Below are 21044 nucleotides of genomic sequence, written 5' to 3' on the forward strand. Positions count from 1 at the left end.
ATTGCAAACAATGTCACTTGAACTTCTTATACTTCTACTGGGGAAATTTTTACTGAAGAAATATTAAATTTCTACTACTATTTCTTATCTACTATTAGATTTACATGTGCTATACAAACAACAAGGGTGGGCATCTCATAGTCTAAAAATATCATCATACTTATCAAATATGTTTTTTATTTTGCACATATAAGTACTCATATTCGTGTAGTGATATGCTACATTTTAATAGGCCTTTCCCTCTCTTACTTCCATTTTTTTTACAAGTTTATCATTTCACATTTTAAAGGCATTTGAAAAAAAACTTCACTACTAGTTTTTTTGTTTGTTTGCTTGTTTTGTATAAAAAGACTCTTTTTAATATCGGGAAAAAATTTTAGGTTTTAATTATTTGTGAAATACTGAAGCAAAGGCTAAAACTAATCTTAATTTTGAAAACCTAAAGTGTCAAGCAAAAGGTGAGAATAAAAATATCTTAAAATCCTTCCTTTTTTTTTTCAGGCATGCATTCATGTGCTAGGTTAACCTTGCTTGTTGCCTCTTTTTAATTTTGGAAATAGTTGTTACTTTTAATCCTTTTAAGTAATTCCTTGAGAGTTCCTTCGTGTGAATGCTGTATTTTGATTATATGCATCCCACATTTTTCCTCCTAGCTTCTCTCAGACCTCCATGCTCCACCCCTCCTCAACTCATGTCTTTTTTTTTATTGAGTCCAATGTGCTGAGTACACATTCACAAGTATAAGGCATTAACTAGAACATGGTCAACCTACCAGAGGTCAACCCTTTACAAAATTGGTGTCCTTTCTAAAGAGACATCTGCTACCAATTGTTCTTCAACTATGTGTGGGAGCCTAAGCTACTTTCCCATGCCAAAAATAAGACTATTTTGATCTTTTTCAGCTCTTGAGGTAAACAACCTCAGCCAGGGTAGGTTCATCAGTGCAATGGTCCTTAATGTCCAGAAGACATTGCTTCCCTCTACTCTTTCCCAACCCTTAGCTCTTACCGTTTCTTTGCCCTCTTTCCCATGGCAGTTCCTGAGCATTGGGATAGAGAGTATGACAGATACACTCTTTCCGGTCGAGCACCTTGCAGATACTTAATCTCTGCTTTTCTCTTTAATCAGTTATGGATTTCTGCATCAATCACCATCTTCTTCATAAGAGTATTTTCTGGTGGTAACTGAGAGATTCCCTAAACTATAGAGGAAAGTTTGAAATTATTATGAAGATAATAATATAAGATTCACCTTTGGGACATGTGAGCTTCCCAATCATGGGTTACTGGTCGTATTTATAGTACCAAGCAAATACTTTCTCTTGGGAAGCAGGCTTTGGATCCAGTTAGCAAGCAGTTCATGATCTCCATAACATTTGTGTCACCATTAGACCCCTGAATATACACTTCCTGTCTAGCTGGTTCTTCAGTTCACAGGGTTCACAGCTAGTTTAGTGACGTTTCCTTGGAGCAGACTGTATATCACCTTTGTAATATTTGAATAGCCAGCAGAGAGAAAACTTCCTGGTTAGTATCAAATTGGTTTCTCCATGTTCTGTCACTAGTGTATCTGGTGTCTTTGCAATGAGATTATACCACGAAGTTATGTTGGATAACCAATTTATTGTTTGCAATGTTTCACTCATATTAGCATTTCCTAGCCTACATTCTTAGAAATTTCTACAACCATTTATCTGTTATGGATCATCTTTTGCTCTTTTTGGCAATCTATTTTCTTGTACACATAGAAAACAATCTGACTAAATGGTTAGAATCCATTAAAGTGAAACCCATACAGGCTGCTGCACAATCTGAGGATCAACCTAAAGGCTTTCTGTTTGATTTTTGTCTTCATCTCTGATTTTAGGATGGTTTATTAGAATAATAATGCTGGTGCTGTGAGGAACTTTCCTTTAACTAAGGAGCCCAAGTCATCAACCACTGTTCATAATTTTCTTTCAATAGCCAATTAGGGTGGCATTTAAAAAGTCTCTCATCTACTCATAACTTTCACGAATTGCCACCCTGTACCCCAAGTTGGCAACACAGCTGCAGCTGGTTAACAGCTTTTGGGTCTCTGCTTCTGTTGTCTGCAAAAATATTTCATTGTCTCTTGTTTAGACACAAAAATAATCATTATACAAACCTAAGAACCATAATTTGTACAAAACAGAAATAGCATTTGTAGTACATTAAGACTTCTCCATTGAGCTTAAAAGTCAAAAAATAAAAACTCAATTTGAATATAGAATCATGATTAGCAGAGGTTATTTAAAAAGGATAGAAACTGAATTCAATCAGTTCCAAACTATTTGAATTAACATTTATGCTGTGATTTTGTTCAAAACCTAACAAGTGCTTTAAAATAGATTATGAAAATTTATATTTCTAATTACCTTCTCTTCCCATTTTTAAATTTATTTTAAGATTTAGTAATGAAGTGGTCAGTATCCTTTTATATCAGTTCACTTGGCATTAATTTTCATCATCTATAAAATTTTTCATTCTTTAATTTGATTGTTGCATATATTTCCATAGATGTATGGTATCATCTCACCCCAATTCTAATGTGTGCCTCCCCATCCTATAGCATCAACAAAAAAGACCCAGAGAAATAAAAAGCAAAACCAAATCCACTGTGCATCTCTTAATGTACTATCAATCCATCTAAAGAAGGCACATCCTGGAAGCTTTTATTTATATATTGATACAAAATCTTACATTTAATTTATTATTAAGTTTTGTTATTGTGTTATTGTGCATGGGTGCATAAGCATGAACATGCTATAACATGTGTGGAAGTAACAGGCCACCATGCAGCACTAAGTTCTCTTCTTCCCCACATGGGTTATAGGAATGGAATTCAGGTCTTTCTGCTTTCTAAGCAAGGACTTAACTATATCACCTGTCTGAAGATTTAAATCCCATTCCAGATCATCTGTGTTCCAAGAAATAGAAATTAAGTTTTTCTAAGCTGCAAGAAAACACAAGGCAGTTTTATATGTAAAGCTATGCTGACATATAAAATATGTCATATATGCTGACATATAAAATATGTCATATATGCTGACATATAAAAGAGTTCTTATTTTCTGAAAGGACTATTTTCCTTTTTTTAAGTGCAAAGATAAAAGTTACTTTATTGGTTTGGTAAGTGTGCTGCATTAGTGGAAAATAAAATGTCTAGTGAATAATGCTAAGTTGCACACTGATACTCCCCGAATTATTTTTCTCACATAAATCATCTATTATATGACAAGATAAAGAGTAGACTTAGAGATTAAAAATCATAGGTGGTATGCAGTACTTAAGTGTATTTATTTAAAAGAAAACTTTAGACTACTTACAAGTTTAATGTTTATCAAATAAAAAAAGTCTCACAAAAAGGATTTTAAAATGTAAAACTTTAGACTATCAACATTAGTACTTATTTCTACAAAATTGGAAATCTTTTAAAGCAAAGAATTATGCTTGATTTTTCTTACTGTACATATTTTTTACTGTGTTTCCTACTCTTTGTCACACTGTAGACTTGTTTGGCTAATACTTTGTGTCTTACCTATACATCAGATTAGTCAGGAGTCTGATATCTGAGAATCCTTGTTCTGTCTTTTTGGGCTGTAGCGAAAGGGAGTCAAGATGTGTGGAAATATCCTATTCTGGCAGTGGGGAAAGGTGCACAGTTATTGGCATCCACGAACATTCAGGAACTACATCTTCTTGAAATAATTTCCTTTAGAGATGGAGTTTTGGTTGTTCTGGTCTCTTTTATGTAATTCTGGACTTCTCACGTTTAGTATTAGGATGAGAAAACAACATTTATATTTTTTATTATTTTCACACCAATACTTTACAGACCCTTTATATAAAAGTTGGCAACTAATAAAATTTTTTCCAATTCAATTTAAAATTAGTCACATATCTACCCACGTATATGCATACTCCTTTTTGCTGTGTTATTAGATTTTTACAAGTAAATGTCTGACATCAAAATACCCTATTCCTAAATCCTTTGGTAAATACATTACATTTTCTTCTGCTGAAAAATACTCATGTTAAAATAAATGTATTATCTATTGTATAATTCACCTGTAAAAGTCTCCCATTCTCACAATAGTACTATTGGGTTTGCTCCAGTATCCCCCATGAGAAAATGCTCATGCATTACACGTTGTTTTAATCTGCTCAGGCTCTTTAATTCACTCTAGTCTTCATCCTTATTGTCCTCATACCTGAACGACTCATCTGGTAGAGTCCCTGTCTTGTGCTCGGTCAATGTTTCAAAGTCAGTAATGTTCAGGAACCTGAATCATGGCAATAATTCAACACAATCAATATTGAAGTGTAGTAGACAGTTGTATATCTAGATTAGTCCCTATTAGTATTACTATGACTAATCACTTAATTAAATTTATGGTGTATGATATTGTTGAAATCATACAGTATATGAAAATATTGAACTTTTTTATAATTAAGAGGAATCCATGAGAATATATTTAAAAACATTCTTTGTCCCTTCCTTCTCAGATGAAGTTCTGCTTTTATGGGGTGCACACTTTTATTTGTTCAACGGATACTTGATTTAAGTTGTTGTGACAAAAAGAAGCTTTGAGCTTGTATCATACATGATCATAATCATCAAAAGCAGTATTTTGTAAGAGCAGTATTAATGTGACACTTGAAGCCACTACATTGATGTAGAAGGAATGTTTAGTCTGTTGCTGATGATGTCTTTGAGAAAATGACATGATTTCCAGAGAAATTTGTTTAAACAATCTGAGACAGATGGAGATTTAGTAATATAGAAGAAAGCTGTATTATTTTGGAGTGTATGTGCAGATATAGATATAGATATAAATATAGATGATATAGATATAGATATATATTAGCTATAGATATAGATATAGATTAGATAGATATAGATATAGATATAGATATAGATATAGATTAGATAGATATAGATATAGATATAGATATAGATATAGATTAGATAGATATAGATATAGATATAGATATAGATAGATATATACCCTGACTTAATTTTTAGCCCTAGATTATAGAAATGTGTTTAATTAAAAATGGCTGTCCTCTTCTTATACACAGTTGAGCATGAATTGAGACCCTAAAGCAACAACTTTTAGTGTAGATCATCTTATATTTTCAAGCATGGCTTAAAAGCAGTTAGTGGTGCCATTACAATTGCATTGAGAAACCTTTGATAAAAAAAAATTATTAACCATGGATATTCTCACAGGTAGGTGATCAAGGAAGGGCTGCAGCTGCCAGAAGGATCCACAGTATCATTCCAGCTTCCGTGATAAAGAAATACACGCCATATGTAGTGTCAACTCTAGGGAATTATTTCATGGCATTGCAGTAACACTGTCGTTACCATTGTTTTTTAAATTTATGATTTAAGGAAACAGGAATAAGAATGGAAAAGTAAGAAGTCATAGAGTCAGCATCTTGATGTTTAGGGAAATGCTCTCGTCATCTGAGGGAAGTCAGGTGGAGCATTCCTCTTCACATTACCAACAGATTCAGTAATATGAAGAAAATTTAAGTCTAAATTTCCCTTAGGAAAAGTTTTGGGGTACTAAATAGCAAAATCAACAATGATTTTTAACATTAATTATTAAATTTTCTGAAGGTATCAATTTTTGACTTATTACGCACCAATTCTTTTTTATTCTGTATTCGCCGTAAGTTCTTGATTCTGGAAAAAGTTGCCTATCAAGGTGTAGGTACCTAACCTAGTTTCTAAGTAAATGCATACTCACCTCTGTTCAAGTTGCTTTCCCAAGAAGAGAAGTTTAGATCAGAACTTTGCTTTGGTTTGAATAGAAAAGATAATTGTTTTTCCACAATGAAATTACTAAACTGTATACTTGACACAAGATGTCATCATAACTTCAAATAGCTGTTAAACAAAATGTTAGGAACATGGACACTGTGAACCCTTTGAGGGTCAGCACCAAGATATTTAAGTGCAGTTATAAATCAGTTTTTAGAATAAATAATCTTTAAAAAAAACTGTCTCTGTAGTTGATGTTATTTTCTAGTAGGTTCTAGTTTGAGTGTCTTCTAACTGTACTCAATTTGTTACAAATCACAAAAGTCTGCTGTATTTAGTATGGAGGCCTTTCATCGATTATTTTTCACTGCTTCTGACCTGTTTCATTCTACTTTGTCTGGCAAATACGCAGCAAGACAGGAGCACTCCTGGGCTGTAAAGGAATTAAGCAAGCTTCTGCAGAGTGGTTACTTATACAGCTGACTAACATACACATATAAGACAGCTTGCATAAGTTAGGTTTAAAAGCATTTAAGCAAAACTGAATTAAGGCACTTTGTCTAGCCTGTTCCTTACAGTTTAAAGCATTTTCAATTTATTCTGCATATCATTTTTATTTAAAGATTTATTGTGAACTATTTGCTGTTTGCAAAATCCATGGAACCTTTAATATCATTTTTTAATGACTGATATTTCACGTATTGACTCTAAACCTACAGGATAATTGTCCTCAAGATTAGTACCTGAAGCATCCAATTCTGTATAAAAATAGTAAGTTTATTCATGACAATAAAAAAGAAGCCTAATAATTATATTTCTTTTATTTAAAGATAGGGCTAAGGAAACCAGATGAAGAATGGAATTTGTGTGTGTGTGTGTGTGTGTGTGTGTGTGTGTGTGTGTGTGTGTGTGTCTGTGTGTGTCTGTGTGTGTGTACCTGCTTATATCTACATTGTTCAAATCAATCCCCAAAAATGGCAGGAATGCAAGAAATATTCTTATAGTGCATTTGCCAATATTGGGTAAATAATATTTTAGAATTGTACAGGTTTCTACCCCTGAACCTAAAGCTTAGTGTGGTACTTTGTATGACTATTAATCAATTTTTCTAACTTACACATTTTTTTTCAAAATTTTTTCTGAGAACAAAGTAATTGGATCTGTTAGTCATAATATGATTAAATAATTTTTTGTATGGCTCAACTATTCATGAGTATGAGGTTACCCTGAATTGTGGTTGTGTGGTTGATATACTTTCATTGAAGAAAACTAATTATCCTCCCAGAGACAAGAACCTAATGGGTTCTCGGTTACAAATAAAACTATGTGCTCACCCTTGAGAAAGAAAGAATATGATGTTAATAAGGGCAAGGAGAGAAGATATGTGGAGAGTTGGGTGGGGAGAAATATGAGGAAGACATGTCTGGAAATCATGAGCACCTATGGTTTGGACACACTGCCATGTTAACTGAATGTTAATATGTGTTAAACCACCATTAGGGGTAACAGTTTTACAGGGTCATTTTACTTAATATAACCAACATGTTTCTTTTGTTTTTAGTAGCAGATGAGAAATTCTTCATTAACTTCTGTGCCATTTTCAGTCAGCATCTTTAGTAAAGCTTCCAAGTGTGAAAGATGAGGTACTCTGAATATATGTGCCTTATTCTTTATTAATACAGAACTTCAGAAAACTCAGGAAGCAATGCAGCTTTTCTCCAGGCCCATGTGTCTTTATTTTAATCAAGCAATTTTGAAGAATTGTCATAAAATTGTTTTACTGTAACTTTTCTCTATTCTCATTTGTCATGTATTCAATATTAGGGTAAAATCATTGGTATTGAATCTTGGGAATCCAGTTTTACAGAAAGTTCCTATTGTGCCATCTCTTAAAATGACACTGAAACCATCTTGTAGACATGTCTCAGCAGACTCTTTTACTTCCATGTCCAGAATTTTTTAATTCAAATTAAGTGTGTTTATACATTTTTGAGGAAATTGAAAAATGACCAAAAGTTTTTCTGTGATTCCCCCATGGGTGAGCAAATCATGTTGTTTCTGTTCATTGTCTAATGTTGTGTAGATAATTTAGCAAATAAGAAAATGTTTTATTAGGAAGTCATTGGTTAAAAGGAATTTCTGACAACTTACAGTTTTACAATAGCCATCTCTGCAGATAGAAAAGTCAATTATTTCTGAGATATTAAGTCTACATTTAAAATGTTTATTAAAATCCTCATAGAAATACAGGTAAATTGTAATTTGACACTTGAATAGGCAGTAGGTAGAATTATAGAAATCATAATTGTTACTGTGACTCAGCATGTCAGATGAACTATTTTTAAAAGAATTAAGTATGGAAAAATCTAACTCCACTGGAAAAATCCAACATATTTATTATCACAACTCTCCCCCACCCCTTTAACCTTCAGCGTACTGTAGCTTGTAGATGATAGACATTAAGACACTTCTCAGATGCACAGAACAACCAGAGACCTACATAATCAAGAATGCTCTAGTGGCACATGCAAATACAAATACCTCAAGGATCATTGGTTTCAACAACTAGCATCTTTTCTGGAGAGAATGAAAAGTTTTAGAAGATTTACACAGTCTTGGACATCACATTCAACATTTGTGATATTCAGCCTCCAGAAGGGTATTATACAATAGTTATACTTTATGAACAGCCTTTGGATTTCTTGCTTTTGTGTTTCGTATGTACTTCTAGTTACCTTTAAAGTAGCTGATCTTCAGTCTTCTCTTATTGTCCTGTCTTGTGAGCTTTGGTAATTTAATCACTCATTTTCATAATGGAGCTGTTGGAAAAAAACACTCATAATATTCCCAGAGGGAAACTAAAGCAGTTCAATTTTGACACAAAGCCCAGCAGCCGATTCATAAGCAACGGCAAGGATGAACTCAGGATTGCCACTTACTATGTTGGTCCTCTGATGTCGCTCACCCAGCATGATGCAGATGGCATGACCCAGCATTACAAACTTTGGCCAGGATCACCTGCACCAATTAACAGGGCAAAACAGACCTGAACCTCTAAAAAGAGTGGCTAATGCCTTACCCACTTAACTCTGAGGTAGCTCTGAGCCTGATATATCTTTTGGGGATGTCAGAATGATTTTATACTTTTCAAACTTCTGCCCTCATTTTCGAAACCTGAGGTGTTACATGATATGACAAAATTATCAAGATGCAAAATATAGCGGTAATACCTCAGGCAGTGGTGACAAGAATAGCAGGCTGGTCATTCTGCTGTGAATCCTACACAGCAGTAAGGCAGCGGGGAGAGAAATGTAGTATTTCCTTCTTATTTAAGTATTTTTTTTTTCTCTTGTTCCTTTATTTTGGTAGCTCTGATTCTGGTTAAGAATGAGATGAATTTTCTTATTTTTTAAACTTTATTTTAAGAAAATATCAAATACAGCAAAGAATTGAGTTATATTTCCTTAAAGTAAAAGGATTTGTTGAGGGTGTTCTTGTTTTAATCTGAGAAGCATTCGTATATGTGTGTGTCTTTAGTGTCTAACTTGGTAATGTTTCTTATTTTGAGATTAAAGCTTAAATATACTAATTTTGGTTTCTATTTGATACAAATATAAAAGTTTGGAGTGAGCTTATTTGCTTAATTTGCTATAAAGAAGCAGGAAAGAACACCCTATCGCCCTTCTCACTAGACTACTCAACTGTGAGTTTCATCTTGTTCTACAAAAGGAACCACCGCTTCAGACCACTGAGCCCTTTATCTCCCAAAAGCCTGTGAGGTGACCTTCATGCTTGCTGACTTGGTTCCTAAGATGTAGAGAAATTCTAGAAACTTAACAGACTCCAAACTACATTTACCAGAAAATAGACTTTTGTGGAACTCTATACTCTTCAGTGATGCCTCCAGTTCCAACCTGTGTTTTTTTTTTTTTTTTTTTTTAACATTTTTATTTATTTATTTATTTATTTTGACTTTTTTTATTTTTATTTTTATTTTTTATTTTTTAAACGACTTTATTTTGCAAAACAAAGATAAATGTACAGATTTCAAACATTTTTTGCTTAAAATTATACATTTTTGTCAGTACTGTTTTTTCAGACATTAAAATAAATTTTACATAAAACCATGTGAATATGTTTTTTAGTCAGTACTTGATTTTTTTCAAGGGCTTGGCCAGTATGCATTGAAAACCTACTAGTTGCAATAAGCGTAAAGTACATGCAAAACAAAACGCAACATGGAAATAGTCAAAGTCTTCTTGTTTTGTGAATATATGTATATTTTTTGTTTTCTTTATTTCTTGGACTTCATACAGTCTGTGAGTTGTTTCTGGGGGAGTGCAAGCCTCTGGGGTTAGCATCCCACTATCAGTGACTGCATATTATGTCTGTTCTTTTGTGACTGGGTTATCTCACTCAGGATGACCTTCTCTAGATGCAGCCATTTTCTTAAGAATTTGGTTAAGTCATTGTTTCTGGTGGCTGAGTAGTATTCCATTGTGTATATGTACCACAATTTTTGTATCCATTCGTCTTCTGAAGGACATCTGGGTTCCTTCCAGCTTCTGGCTATTATAAATAGAGCCGCTATGAACATTGTGGTGCATATATCTTTGTTGTGTATTAAAGTGTCTCTGGGGTATATGCCCAGAAGTGGAATAGCTGGGTCTTCAGGTAGTACTATATCCAATTTTCTGAGGTATCGCCAGACAGATTTCCAGAGTGGTTGTATTAGCTTGCAACCCCACCAACAGTGGAGAAGTGTTCCTTTTTCTCCGCAGCCTCGCTAGCATCTGCTGTCATCTGAGTTTTGGATCTTGGCCAATCTGACTGGTGTGAGGTGGAATCTCAGGGTTGTTTTGATTTGCATTTCCCTGATGGCTAAGGATGTCTAGCACTTCCTCAGATGTTTCTCGGCCATTTGGTGTTCCTCTACTGAAAACGTTTTGTTTAGCTCTGTACCCCATTTTTTAATAGGGTTATTTGATTCTCTGGTGTCTAGCTTTTTGAGTTCCTTGTACACCTTGGATATTAGGCCTCTATCTGATGTGGTGTTGGTAAAGATCTTTTCCCATTCTGTTGGTTGCCGTTTTGTTTTCTTGACGATGTCTTTAGCCTTACAGAAACTTTGCAATCACATTAAGTCCCATTTGTTAATCTTTGACCGTAGAGCTTGAGCCATTGGTGTTTTGTTCAGGAAATTTTCTCCTGTACCTATGTGTTCTAAGGTTTTCCCTACTTTCTCATCTAATAGGTAAAGCAAGTTCTTAATACTTCCTGTCTCATTGTTCACAGTTAGGGTGGAACGATGCAGGAATACACTTCCCAAAAATGTTTCCTTAAGGGAGAAATTGGAGAGAACCAAAGCGAATTCATTCAGTGTCTAACTCATCTAGGAAGAGCATGCAGTCCCAGTGATACCACCTGACTGAGCATGGGGTCCCCAATAGAGAAGTTAGAGAACTAGCTTAAGGGGTTTGCAACCCATAGGAAGAACAACAATATGAAACAACCAGACCCACAGAGCTCCCAGGGACTAAGTCATAAACCAAAGAGCACACATGGAGTGATCCATGGCTCCTGCAGCATATGTAGCAGAGGATGACCTTGTTACACATCAATGAGAAGAGAGGTTCTTGGTCCTGGGAAGGGTTGGTGCCCAGTGTAGGGGAATGCCAGGGCTGGGAGGCGGCAGTGGATAGGTGGGTCGGGGAACACCCTTAGAATCATGGTGAGGGGGAATGGGATAGGGGAGGTTCCAGATAGGAAACCGGAAAAGGGGATAACATTTGAAAAGTAAATGTATAAATTATTTAATTAAAAAAGAATAGTGAACAGTCTGTATGTTGTGCTAGTAACTTGCTTTTTAATTAGAATCGGTACTTTTCAGACACTCTAATATAAACTGTTACTGTACTCCAGACTAAGTTATTTTTAAAGCCATGAGGCAAAGTTCTCATCTCCCTGTACCATGACTTTGGATGTTTGCATGTGTTGACATATTTGAATTTTACATGGTCAGAATGCTGTTCACACACATCATCCAAGTTCTCCTTCATAACTCCTTCATACTCCCAGAGCTGTCTTTTGTGACATGTAGAAGCAGATTGGGTGAAATCAAATTAAAAGAAAACTCACAAATTTTCTGTAACTCTCACAAAAATATCTGTCACTTCCCTCATGAATAGAAACTTCAGAAAAAAAGAGAAAAAATGCTATTCATGTAGAAATTTCTAACCAGTGAGAAAATAACTATCATAGTTCCTGCAACTATATCTTGTTAAGTATTTTATCATGCTCCTCAAAGGCTGTCTTCCTATCTTCTAACAGTAAGAACGTTTCCTTCAAGACTTTTCTTTGTCTGTCTTGTTTCTATGTCTTCTAAGGCCTCTGAGCATTCTTTGCAGCAACATGCACTGAGTTATGATCCTCACAGCAAGTTTCTCATCTAAATCTTGTTTCATATATGGAAAAAAACCTATACATGAAATTATGTCATTTCTGTCCATTATTCAAAAGTAATAAATAGAAATTAATTCACAATTTGGTATTGAAATAAACTTTCAAATGTCATGGAATGGAAAAATCTGGTATTTTCCCCTAAGCAGTACTAATGATGCACATGAAACTTTAAATTTTGTGAATTGAAATTGGATAATTCATTACATTAAGATAATGTTTGGTATCTTAAATTAAAATAATGATTATTTTATATTTAAGATTCATTCTATATCAAGACATTGGACTTTTGATAGTTTAAATTTTCTACATAACAAACAGCACATTCTAGTTAAGTATTTTTATAGAAAAAAAAAAAAAAAACACTTGACTGTCAAACCCAGTAAGTTATAAACTGGGTTATTTTGCTCCTAAGTAGACAAGGCTTCTGATAATCTAGATGTGATGTGGGCAGTCCTGAACTCATGATGGTTACACTTTTGATTTCGAAAAACAAAAGCAGTGTGCATTCAGCTGGAACTTTACTGAATCATGTGGTTCTCTTTCAAGACCAGCAACATGGGCTACGTTTTGTGGGTTTTGTTTTTTGGGGGATTAGAATATAATTACAAAATTTCCAAATTTTCCATTTTAAAAATCCCTCCATCTACCTCTCCCTGCTCTGACTAGTTGAATGAAACAACAAATAACTATAATACACATTCATGGCTCAATCTGCACTCAATCTGTGATCTGGGCTCTGGGAAATAAAATCAATGAATGTTCCTATTACTTTGGTACTTAACTATTAGTGACAGGTATAAAAATATGAAACTACAAATTGTACAGTTTTATAAACACTACAGAGAAAATATTTTAGGGAAAGTAATAGAAGAGAAAGGTATTTATAATTTTGGATGAGGTAACTCAAATATAAGGAAAATAAAAAAAAACACAGTCATTGAGAAGGAGACATGTAAATGAAAGATGACATGAAAGCCTCATGAATTTCTTATGGGAGAGAACTGAGGTTGTAGGCAAATAAAATTAAAAGCCTGGGGTTGAAATTCACTTGACATTCCACAAAACAAAACAGAACAGGCCAACAGAGCTGGAACACACAACTCACAGCCCTTTATCTTCTTCCTTCTCCTCTTCCTTCTTTTCCTCCTCTTCCTTCTGATTTTATTTTATGTATAGGTGTTTTGCTAGTATGTATGTCAGTATGCTGTGTCTATTTCTCGTGCCCACAGATGCCAGAATAGTGTACCACCTAGAAGCAGAGTTACAAATGGTTGTGAAATGCCTTGTGAATGCTGAGAATTGAACCCAGGTCTTTCATGAAAAGTAGCTAGTGCTCTTAATGCCTAAGTAATCAATTTCTGCAGCCCCAAAGGTTCATTTCTTACAGCAATCTATAATCCTTAGAAGGACTGTTAACTTACTTTTATCTTTATTTTAGTAGGAGACATGACACTCTGGAATCTGATAAGTTCGAGATTTCATTTTTCTCTTCCCTGAGTGTCCCTCCTCTCTTTCTCTGTTTATCTGTTTCTCTCCTCTCATTTTGCACACACACACACACACACACACACACACACACACACACACATACACACACACACACTAGAGAGAGACAGAGAGACAGAGAAAGATATAGAAAAAAAGAGAGACAGACACAGCAGAGACACACAGAGAGACAGAGAGACAAAGAGAGGAACAGAGAAAAGAGAGACAGACACAGAGACAAAGACAGAGACAGCAATACAGACAGAGATAGAAATACAGAGACAGACACAGTAGAAAATTGTGTTATTTAACTCAGGCTGACTTCTAACTTGAAATCCCTCTGCTTCTAAGTTTTAGGTCTTTGGTCTCAAAAGAATGGGAATCAAATGGCCCAGAAACAGATATTTCTAGAGAACTTTATGTGACATCCTTTATATATGCATATATTGTAATCTGGGATATGATGCTAACAGGATGGATGCCTAAGGACTTGAAGTCTTTGTTACAAATAACTAAGTGCTTACTCAGTGCTGAAGCCCCAAGCTTCAGAAATGTTATGTTTTTTATCAATACTCAATATTATGTTATTACTTTTATTTCATTGCTCACCTTCTTGAAGGAAGTTTTTTAAATTCTATATTTATTATATACATATATAATAAAATTAATTATATATAATTAAATAAAATATATATAATAAAATTAAATATGTATGTATATATTTGTGCACTATCTCGAAATTTTGGCATGACAAACTGTCAAAAAAGCCTTTTTATCTTGCGTTTTATCTTTACATCTCTTAGAACTATTTATTGTCCCCTTTCTTCTCACCATCCGTTAATATTTAAATTTTGAGTTTCATCACAGGGTGTTTTGTCTTAGCATCATATACACATTGATGGTGACTGTTAATGTTTTTCCAGATAGACGACACTGAGGGTGGGTTAATCACCAGGTTTTATTGTTCTGTGCTTGAGCCTTATGTACTTTTGTTGCTGACATTTTGAAATCTGGTATTCTTTTCTCAACAACTCTGCATGTGGGCTTGTGAAGGGTCTACAGAGGCACCAAGTAAATACATTTCTAATAATACAACCACCCAGGCAAACAAAGGTGGGAGGTTTTTACTTTCCTCCTCTGTTTTTCTGTGGTGCTTTAGGTCTTTAGGATATACTTGAGAAAGTATTGTTCCTGCCATTTTCCCACCACGGGAGACTGCTGTGCTGAACACTGAGACTTGTGACTCCAGCAGTTTCTTTCCTTAGAGAGAAAGGAAAGAGCAAATGGCTCTCTGTTCAGGGCACCAGGAAGCACTAACCACTCTCTACTTACAACTGACTATCAGAGACCCAGGGTTGTCTTAGTAATATGCTTAGGAGAACAAAGCATTTCGAACAAAATGTCACCTAGTTTTCTTTCATGATTTGTGATTTTCCTGGGAAATAGAGCTGACTTACGCGGGAATATTTCAAAGCAATTTCACAGTCAGACCTAGGGAAGGACTTCATGAAATAGGACCCATGAAACTACATCTGGCAAGGGAAAAGCTTTGTGAGTCACTTGATTCGGATTCTGGGATAATAACTTTGCTTCAAGGAAGTTCATCTTTGTGCTTTTTCACACCATCGAGTCTGAGAATAAAATAAAAAAGAAAGAATGGAAACTCATATTAATCTTTTAACCGGGCTATTCTAATGTAGAAGGCACTGTGGAATTTTCATTGTAAAACATGTGTTTGAAGGGCTGGAAAGCTGGCTTAGTGGTTAAGAATCCATATTATACTTGCAGAGGACCCAAGTTCTACTTCTAAACTCCATGTTGGTTTATTCACAACAGCCTATTACTCCTGGTCCATGGAAATCTGATGTTTCTGGACTTCTTTGTCACTAATAGTCATGTGTACTAAGAAAGCGATGTATATGAGCCTCACAGACAAAAAATATGGTATTGGTTTACATTTTAACTGATCTATGACTATGCAAAATGTGCCATGTACCTGACCAATCTAAGATCCTTGACAGTTTTCCATAAGTTATTTACCATTTAGGTCCTTTTGCTGGTTGCTTTATTTAAAGTAAAGTTAAATTTTTGAGAACTATCTGTGAGTCAGTCCAATTATCATCACTTGTTTAGAATCTCATCAATTAAAGTTAGTGATTTACTTTTTGTTTGTGGGTAGGAACTGGGTGTTAATGGCTTCAAAAGAACTCAAGAAATAAGAGTGGACCGGTCACACACAGATTATTTTTTCATTTATTTTGCTCAACTCAAGTTACTACTTTGACATGTTACTATGAACTCCAAAGCAATCCAATATGAACATAAATCCTGTGGCTATTCTCAATACCTAAGAATGTTCCATTAAATTTCATCTGTGGTACACATAAAATATGTAGCACTTGTCAGAATTTAAAGGTTTTTATTCAAATGCATCTTTCTATGAAGTCAATTTTAAAATTGTGATGAATCACCTATGGTACAAGGAGTTATAGATTTCCTATATATTTAAAAGTCTATTGGCGACTCAAAAACCAGTTGAGGCATTAATTTCTTGAATGGGTACCTTATAGTTCTGAAACTGTACAACAGGGACTGAATTTTTAAAAAAGGTACAAAAAAGCAATGTAGATTAAAAACTACAGTTTGACCTTAAATTCTTTAACTAGAGTCACATTGATCTCAATCGGTTATTTATATCCTGGAAAAAAATGTATGTATGTATACATACATTTAAGGAAACCAATAAATTTTATGGACACCTCCAAATATCCAAATGCTTTACTTCTTTGCAAAAAGATATTTTAGCTATGGAATAGAGAGAAAGCCCAGGTGATTCAGGTTTCACATTCATTGGGAGTAGGGGGATATTTAGTGTTCTCCTAAAATCATCCTTCCAGGATCCAGAATAGAGTACCACTCATATACAAAGGCAGCTTATGGTCCCTTTTGTGTCTCCAGCACAGCGATGCAGTCCACGATCTTCTTCTGGATGTGATCACATGGGTTGGAATCCTGTTGTCTCTTGTTTGTCTCCTGATTTGCATCTTCACATTCTGCTTCTTCCGTGGGCTCCAGAGCGACCGCAACACCATTCACAAGAACCTCTGTATCAGCCTGTTTGTGGCCGAGCTGCTCTTCCTGATTGGAATCAACAGAACCGACCAACCAGTGAGTGATCTTGCCGTCAGCAAGCACTACTCACAATTTTAGCTTTATAGGGTTATCTGCACTTGGAAGGAACATGCTGGAAAAAGCCCATCCTTTTGTTAAGTCCATAGGCAGTGATTTTTTTCCCATCTTCCTCTGCTTATTTTTCAATTGCCATTAAGAAACAGTGAACTCTACATGTGGGATACACTTTTATTTTTTTATTACAGCAGGCTCTGGGTTTCATACAGCACAGTAATTGCACATGTGACTTGTGCTTACACATGTGTATAGCCTCCTTTGTCACCTGCACCTCCTACCTGAGACAAACTTGACTAAAGATGAAGGTTTATTGACATATCTTTATTACTGGAAGTTCATGATTCATAATTTACATTAGAATTCACTGGGTGTTAGTGACTCTGTAGACACACACATACACATAATTTTTCTTATTGCATATGCAGTATGTTTCAATCTCTTGAAAATGCTTTGTATGTCTTCTGTCTGTCACTGAATCCTTTCTAGTTATGGCATTCAGCTGTTCTTATGTTCTCCAATAGCATTGCATTTTCCCAATATTATTAGAAACATATACTATATAACTTTATTTTATTGGTTCGTTTTTTTCTTGCTAATATATACTAATTCTGTCATTTTATGAGCGAATAGATCTTTTTTAAAACACAGCATAATATCTACCCTTGTTGATATCCTACAGTTTTTATACTGGTCGTCCCGATGAAGTGCATTTTGTTTTTGACAATTGTGAATGAAGCTGCTATAACTATTTCAGTGGGTTGTGGCTTATTTTTCAATCTTTTGGTTTTGTTTATTTGTTTGTTTGTTGTTGTTGATTTTTTTGCCTGTTCTGTTTTTTTCTGGTACAATTATTCAAGTCAGTAAGTAATGGGTTTGATGGTAAGGTGTGTGTAGTTTGAGAAGAATGTTGCCAAAGTCTTCCCAAAATTATCCATGCTATTTCTCACTCCTGGCAACCACAAGCAAGCCAGACATTAGTTCAGAAATGCATAAATTCCCATGACCAGAGCTGCAAAGGGGAGGAAAAGTTAGCTTTGTAGTTTTCAGGATACCTGTGGGCATAATAAATAAGTCACTCATAATGCTGATCTCCAGTATGCAATCACATGAATGACATACTCTATAACAGGATGCAGTTTTCAAGTCTGTGATTATGCCTTTATGATTAATGACTGCGAAGGATACAATTATGGTGAATTTATTTTTAATTGATTAGCATATACCTAATGTACCAGCCTTTCCCATAAATACATGTATATGAATAAGCAAAGAACACAATTTCCTCCTTAAGCTTAAGCCTTATGATTACATATATATATAGTTGAAATTCTACCCTTAAAATCCTCAAACGAACAACCGTGTTATTTCTGAGGGAAATATTTTATTCTTTAGCTAACTTCTAATTAAAATACTGAAAAGTTTCTAGCTTATAGGATCGAGTTTGAATTTTATTTTCACAATGTTAATATGTTGTGATAAACTTCACCAGACAGTGGATACTGCCCGAAACCAGTCTCTGGTGAACAACATAAAGATGAGAATGCTACAGAAAAATACAAGGGGTCATGTTACTCAGTACAGTCTTTCTTACTAGTTTTGCATTGTGCTCTGTGTGTGTGTGTGTGTGTGTGTGATGTCATACTTGGAATCTCACTTATTTCTTTTTCATTTATAACTGAAGATATTCAGGAGAATGGAAGCCCAGAGACAGAGCTTACGTCTAGTCCCTCCAGTTGTTATCAATGCAAACAAAACATATAAAGTAAACCTGACATGTTAACACATGTTCAGAAGAAACACCCAAAATTTCAATTCCCAAAATCATTCTCTTTCTTTGTGCCTTTCTTTACTTTTGTTCCTTCGTTATCTCCTTCCTTAAAAAATAAACGAAGCAGAGCCGTTCTTTCTAGTTTAGGCTACTTTCAATTCAGTTGGCTCAGCCTACCACACACTGGGCTTATGGCTATACACACAATCAGCCCCAGATTTAAAGATTTAAAAATCTTTAAATGTGAGCTATAAGGGTTTTAAAATGTGAGCCCAACCACACTGGTAATTATCTTTGGGCTCTTAATAGTTATTTTTCCCCATAAATGCTATGATTTTCCTTGTTTTAATATGGTGTCAGCCATAAGCTGTAATTAAGATAAAAGGCAATTTTCAAGTAGGTTATATTTAATTCATTTTAATATTCATACTCCCAAAGAATGTTCTCCAGATCATCCGATTGCAGTCTTATTTTCTAATCTGTGTGCTGAGAGTCACTTACGTTAGTTTTGTGTTGGGCAATAGATGTATGTGTTTGTTCTGTAACGGAAACCTGGGTTCTCTTTTCTAGATTGCCTGTGCAGTGTTCGCGGCTCTTTTGCATTTCTTCTTCTTGGCGGCCTTCACCTGGATGTTTCTAGAAGGGGTGCAGCTGTATATCATGCTGGTGGAGGTCTTTGAGAGTGAGCATTCCCGTAGGAAGTACTTTTATCTGGTTGGCTACGGGATGCCCGCGCTCATCGTGGCCGTCTCTGCTGCAGTGGACTACAGGAGCTATGGGACAGACAAAGTGTGAGTAGAATGTTTGCTGCCTTTCTTCTCTCCCCGTTCTCAGATCCACTAAACTGTGATGCCATTTTAGAACAGCATAATGCTTCCAGATCCCAACCTCCAGTAACTGTGTGGCAATTTTATGCTCTTTTACAGAGCATTTAGACATGTGTTATACCAAACGAAAACTGCTCTCAGCCTACTTAGTCACTGTTGGCATTGTTGGCCTTTGTTCACTGATGTCAGTGCTAGTCCCAGATGAGTTTTTATAGTGATAGAAAACCTGAAGGTGCACGTGCAGTTGCAGGTGGAGGGGCAGATGCAGGTGCAGGGAAGGGGCAAGTGCAGGGGTAGGTGCAGGGGCAGGCTCAGGTGGAGGGGCAGGTGCAGGGTCAGGGGCAGGTGCAGGTAAAGGGCAGGGCAGGGACAGGGGCAGAAGGAACAATTTGCGTTTTCTTTTCTCTTTTAAAATCATTATTGGAGTGTGGTAATACAGTTTGTTTTCAGTATATCTTTAAATTGTTAAAGGATATAGAGAAGTGCAGCACAGAAGAATGACATTCAGGCAGGGTATGGGTCCAGCACACCCAGGAGGTAGAGGCAGGAAGATTTCTGAGTTGGAGGTCAGCCTACTCAGAGAAACCCTGTCTAGCAAATACAGAGAAGGGAGAGGAAAGAGGAAGGGGAAAGCATATGAAAAAGAAGAAGAAAGTCTTGGAGCTGGAGAGATGGCTCCAACAGTTAAGAGCACTGGTCCTCTTCTTCTCGAGGACCCGGGTTTAATTCCCAGCACCCACTGCATGGCTCACAGTACGCTGCAATCCCACACCAGGACATCTATCTGACCCCCTCATGCCAGCAAACCACCGCAACATCAAAAATAAATGCTTCTTAAAATAAAGAAAGTCATTCAATTCAAAATGCTTTCCCATCAACAAACCTCCCAAACAATAAAGAAAAGTTTCACTTGAGGAAATGCCTGCGTTTTAGGGGGGGAGAATAAATTCAGAGAAGAAGAAGCAGAACCATAGAAACTGTAAACCGGGATTGAAGGTCATGGAAAGTAATCGAAAGATTCATGTTAGCCTTTCAGAACGAGTGGTGATTTATATTGAAGATAATTCAAGGAGAATAAGCGGGGCAGAAAGTCCCTTGACCTTTGCAATATCTATCTCAGGATAGTGCTAGAAGCACCAGCTAAATCGGAAGGTGTGAGAAAACAAGTTAGCAGAGGCTTCAGATAGTATCTATACCCTGAAGGAATTTTGCTGAAATGATTGGTTTATGTGATGAAAGTAACAGAGGAATTTTAAATTCATGTCACATGAGCTGGGGAGGCTCCAGTTCTGTGTCTGAGTGCTTGCCTGGCATGCAGATTAAAAAAAAATGAAACTAGACAAACCGTGTGTGTGTGTGTGTGTGTGTGTGTGTGTGTGTGTCTGTATTGTATATGTAAAAGAACTTTTTTGAAGGATAAAGTCTTAAAAATGTATATATAGGTTGACAAGAATCCAGTTGACAAGAATTGAATGGATAGAAAAGTAGTTACTGTTTGAATTTGCATTCAGTGTATATAG

At 35.5% G+C, this 21044-nt stretch overlaps 1 protein-coding gene across 24 annotated transcripts in view; it reads left to right on the forward strand.

Moving 5' to 3' along the window:
• ADGRL3 (adhesion G protein-coupled receptor L3) overlaps positions 1 to 21044 on the forward strand; it is a gene marked incomplete at both ends in the record, with an annotated part of 454743 nt that overhangs the window by 338592 nt on the left and 95107 nt on the right. For 23 of the 24 annotated variants that reach the window (XM_080935836.1, XM_080935841.1, XM_080935830.1 and 20 more), the window contains 2 exons: positions 16699 to 16908; positions 19268 to 19488. In XM_080935836.1, the coding sequence (XP_080791962.1) occupies positions 16699 to 16908; positions 19268 to 19488 (431 nt within the window). The remainder of the gene's footprint in view (positions 1 to 16698; positions 16909 to 19267; positions 19489 to 21044) is intronic. The other variant, XM_080935843.1, reaches the window with a different exon arrangement.

The sequence above is a fragment of the Micromys minutus genome (assembly GCF_963924665.1).
Source record: "Micromys minutus genome assembly, chromosome: 1".
Taxonomy (NCBI): domain Eukaryota; kingdom Metazoa; phylum Chordata; class Mammalia; order Rodentia; family Muridae; genus Micromys; species Micromys minutus.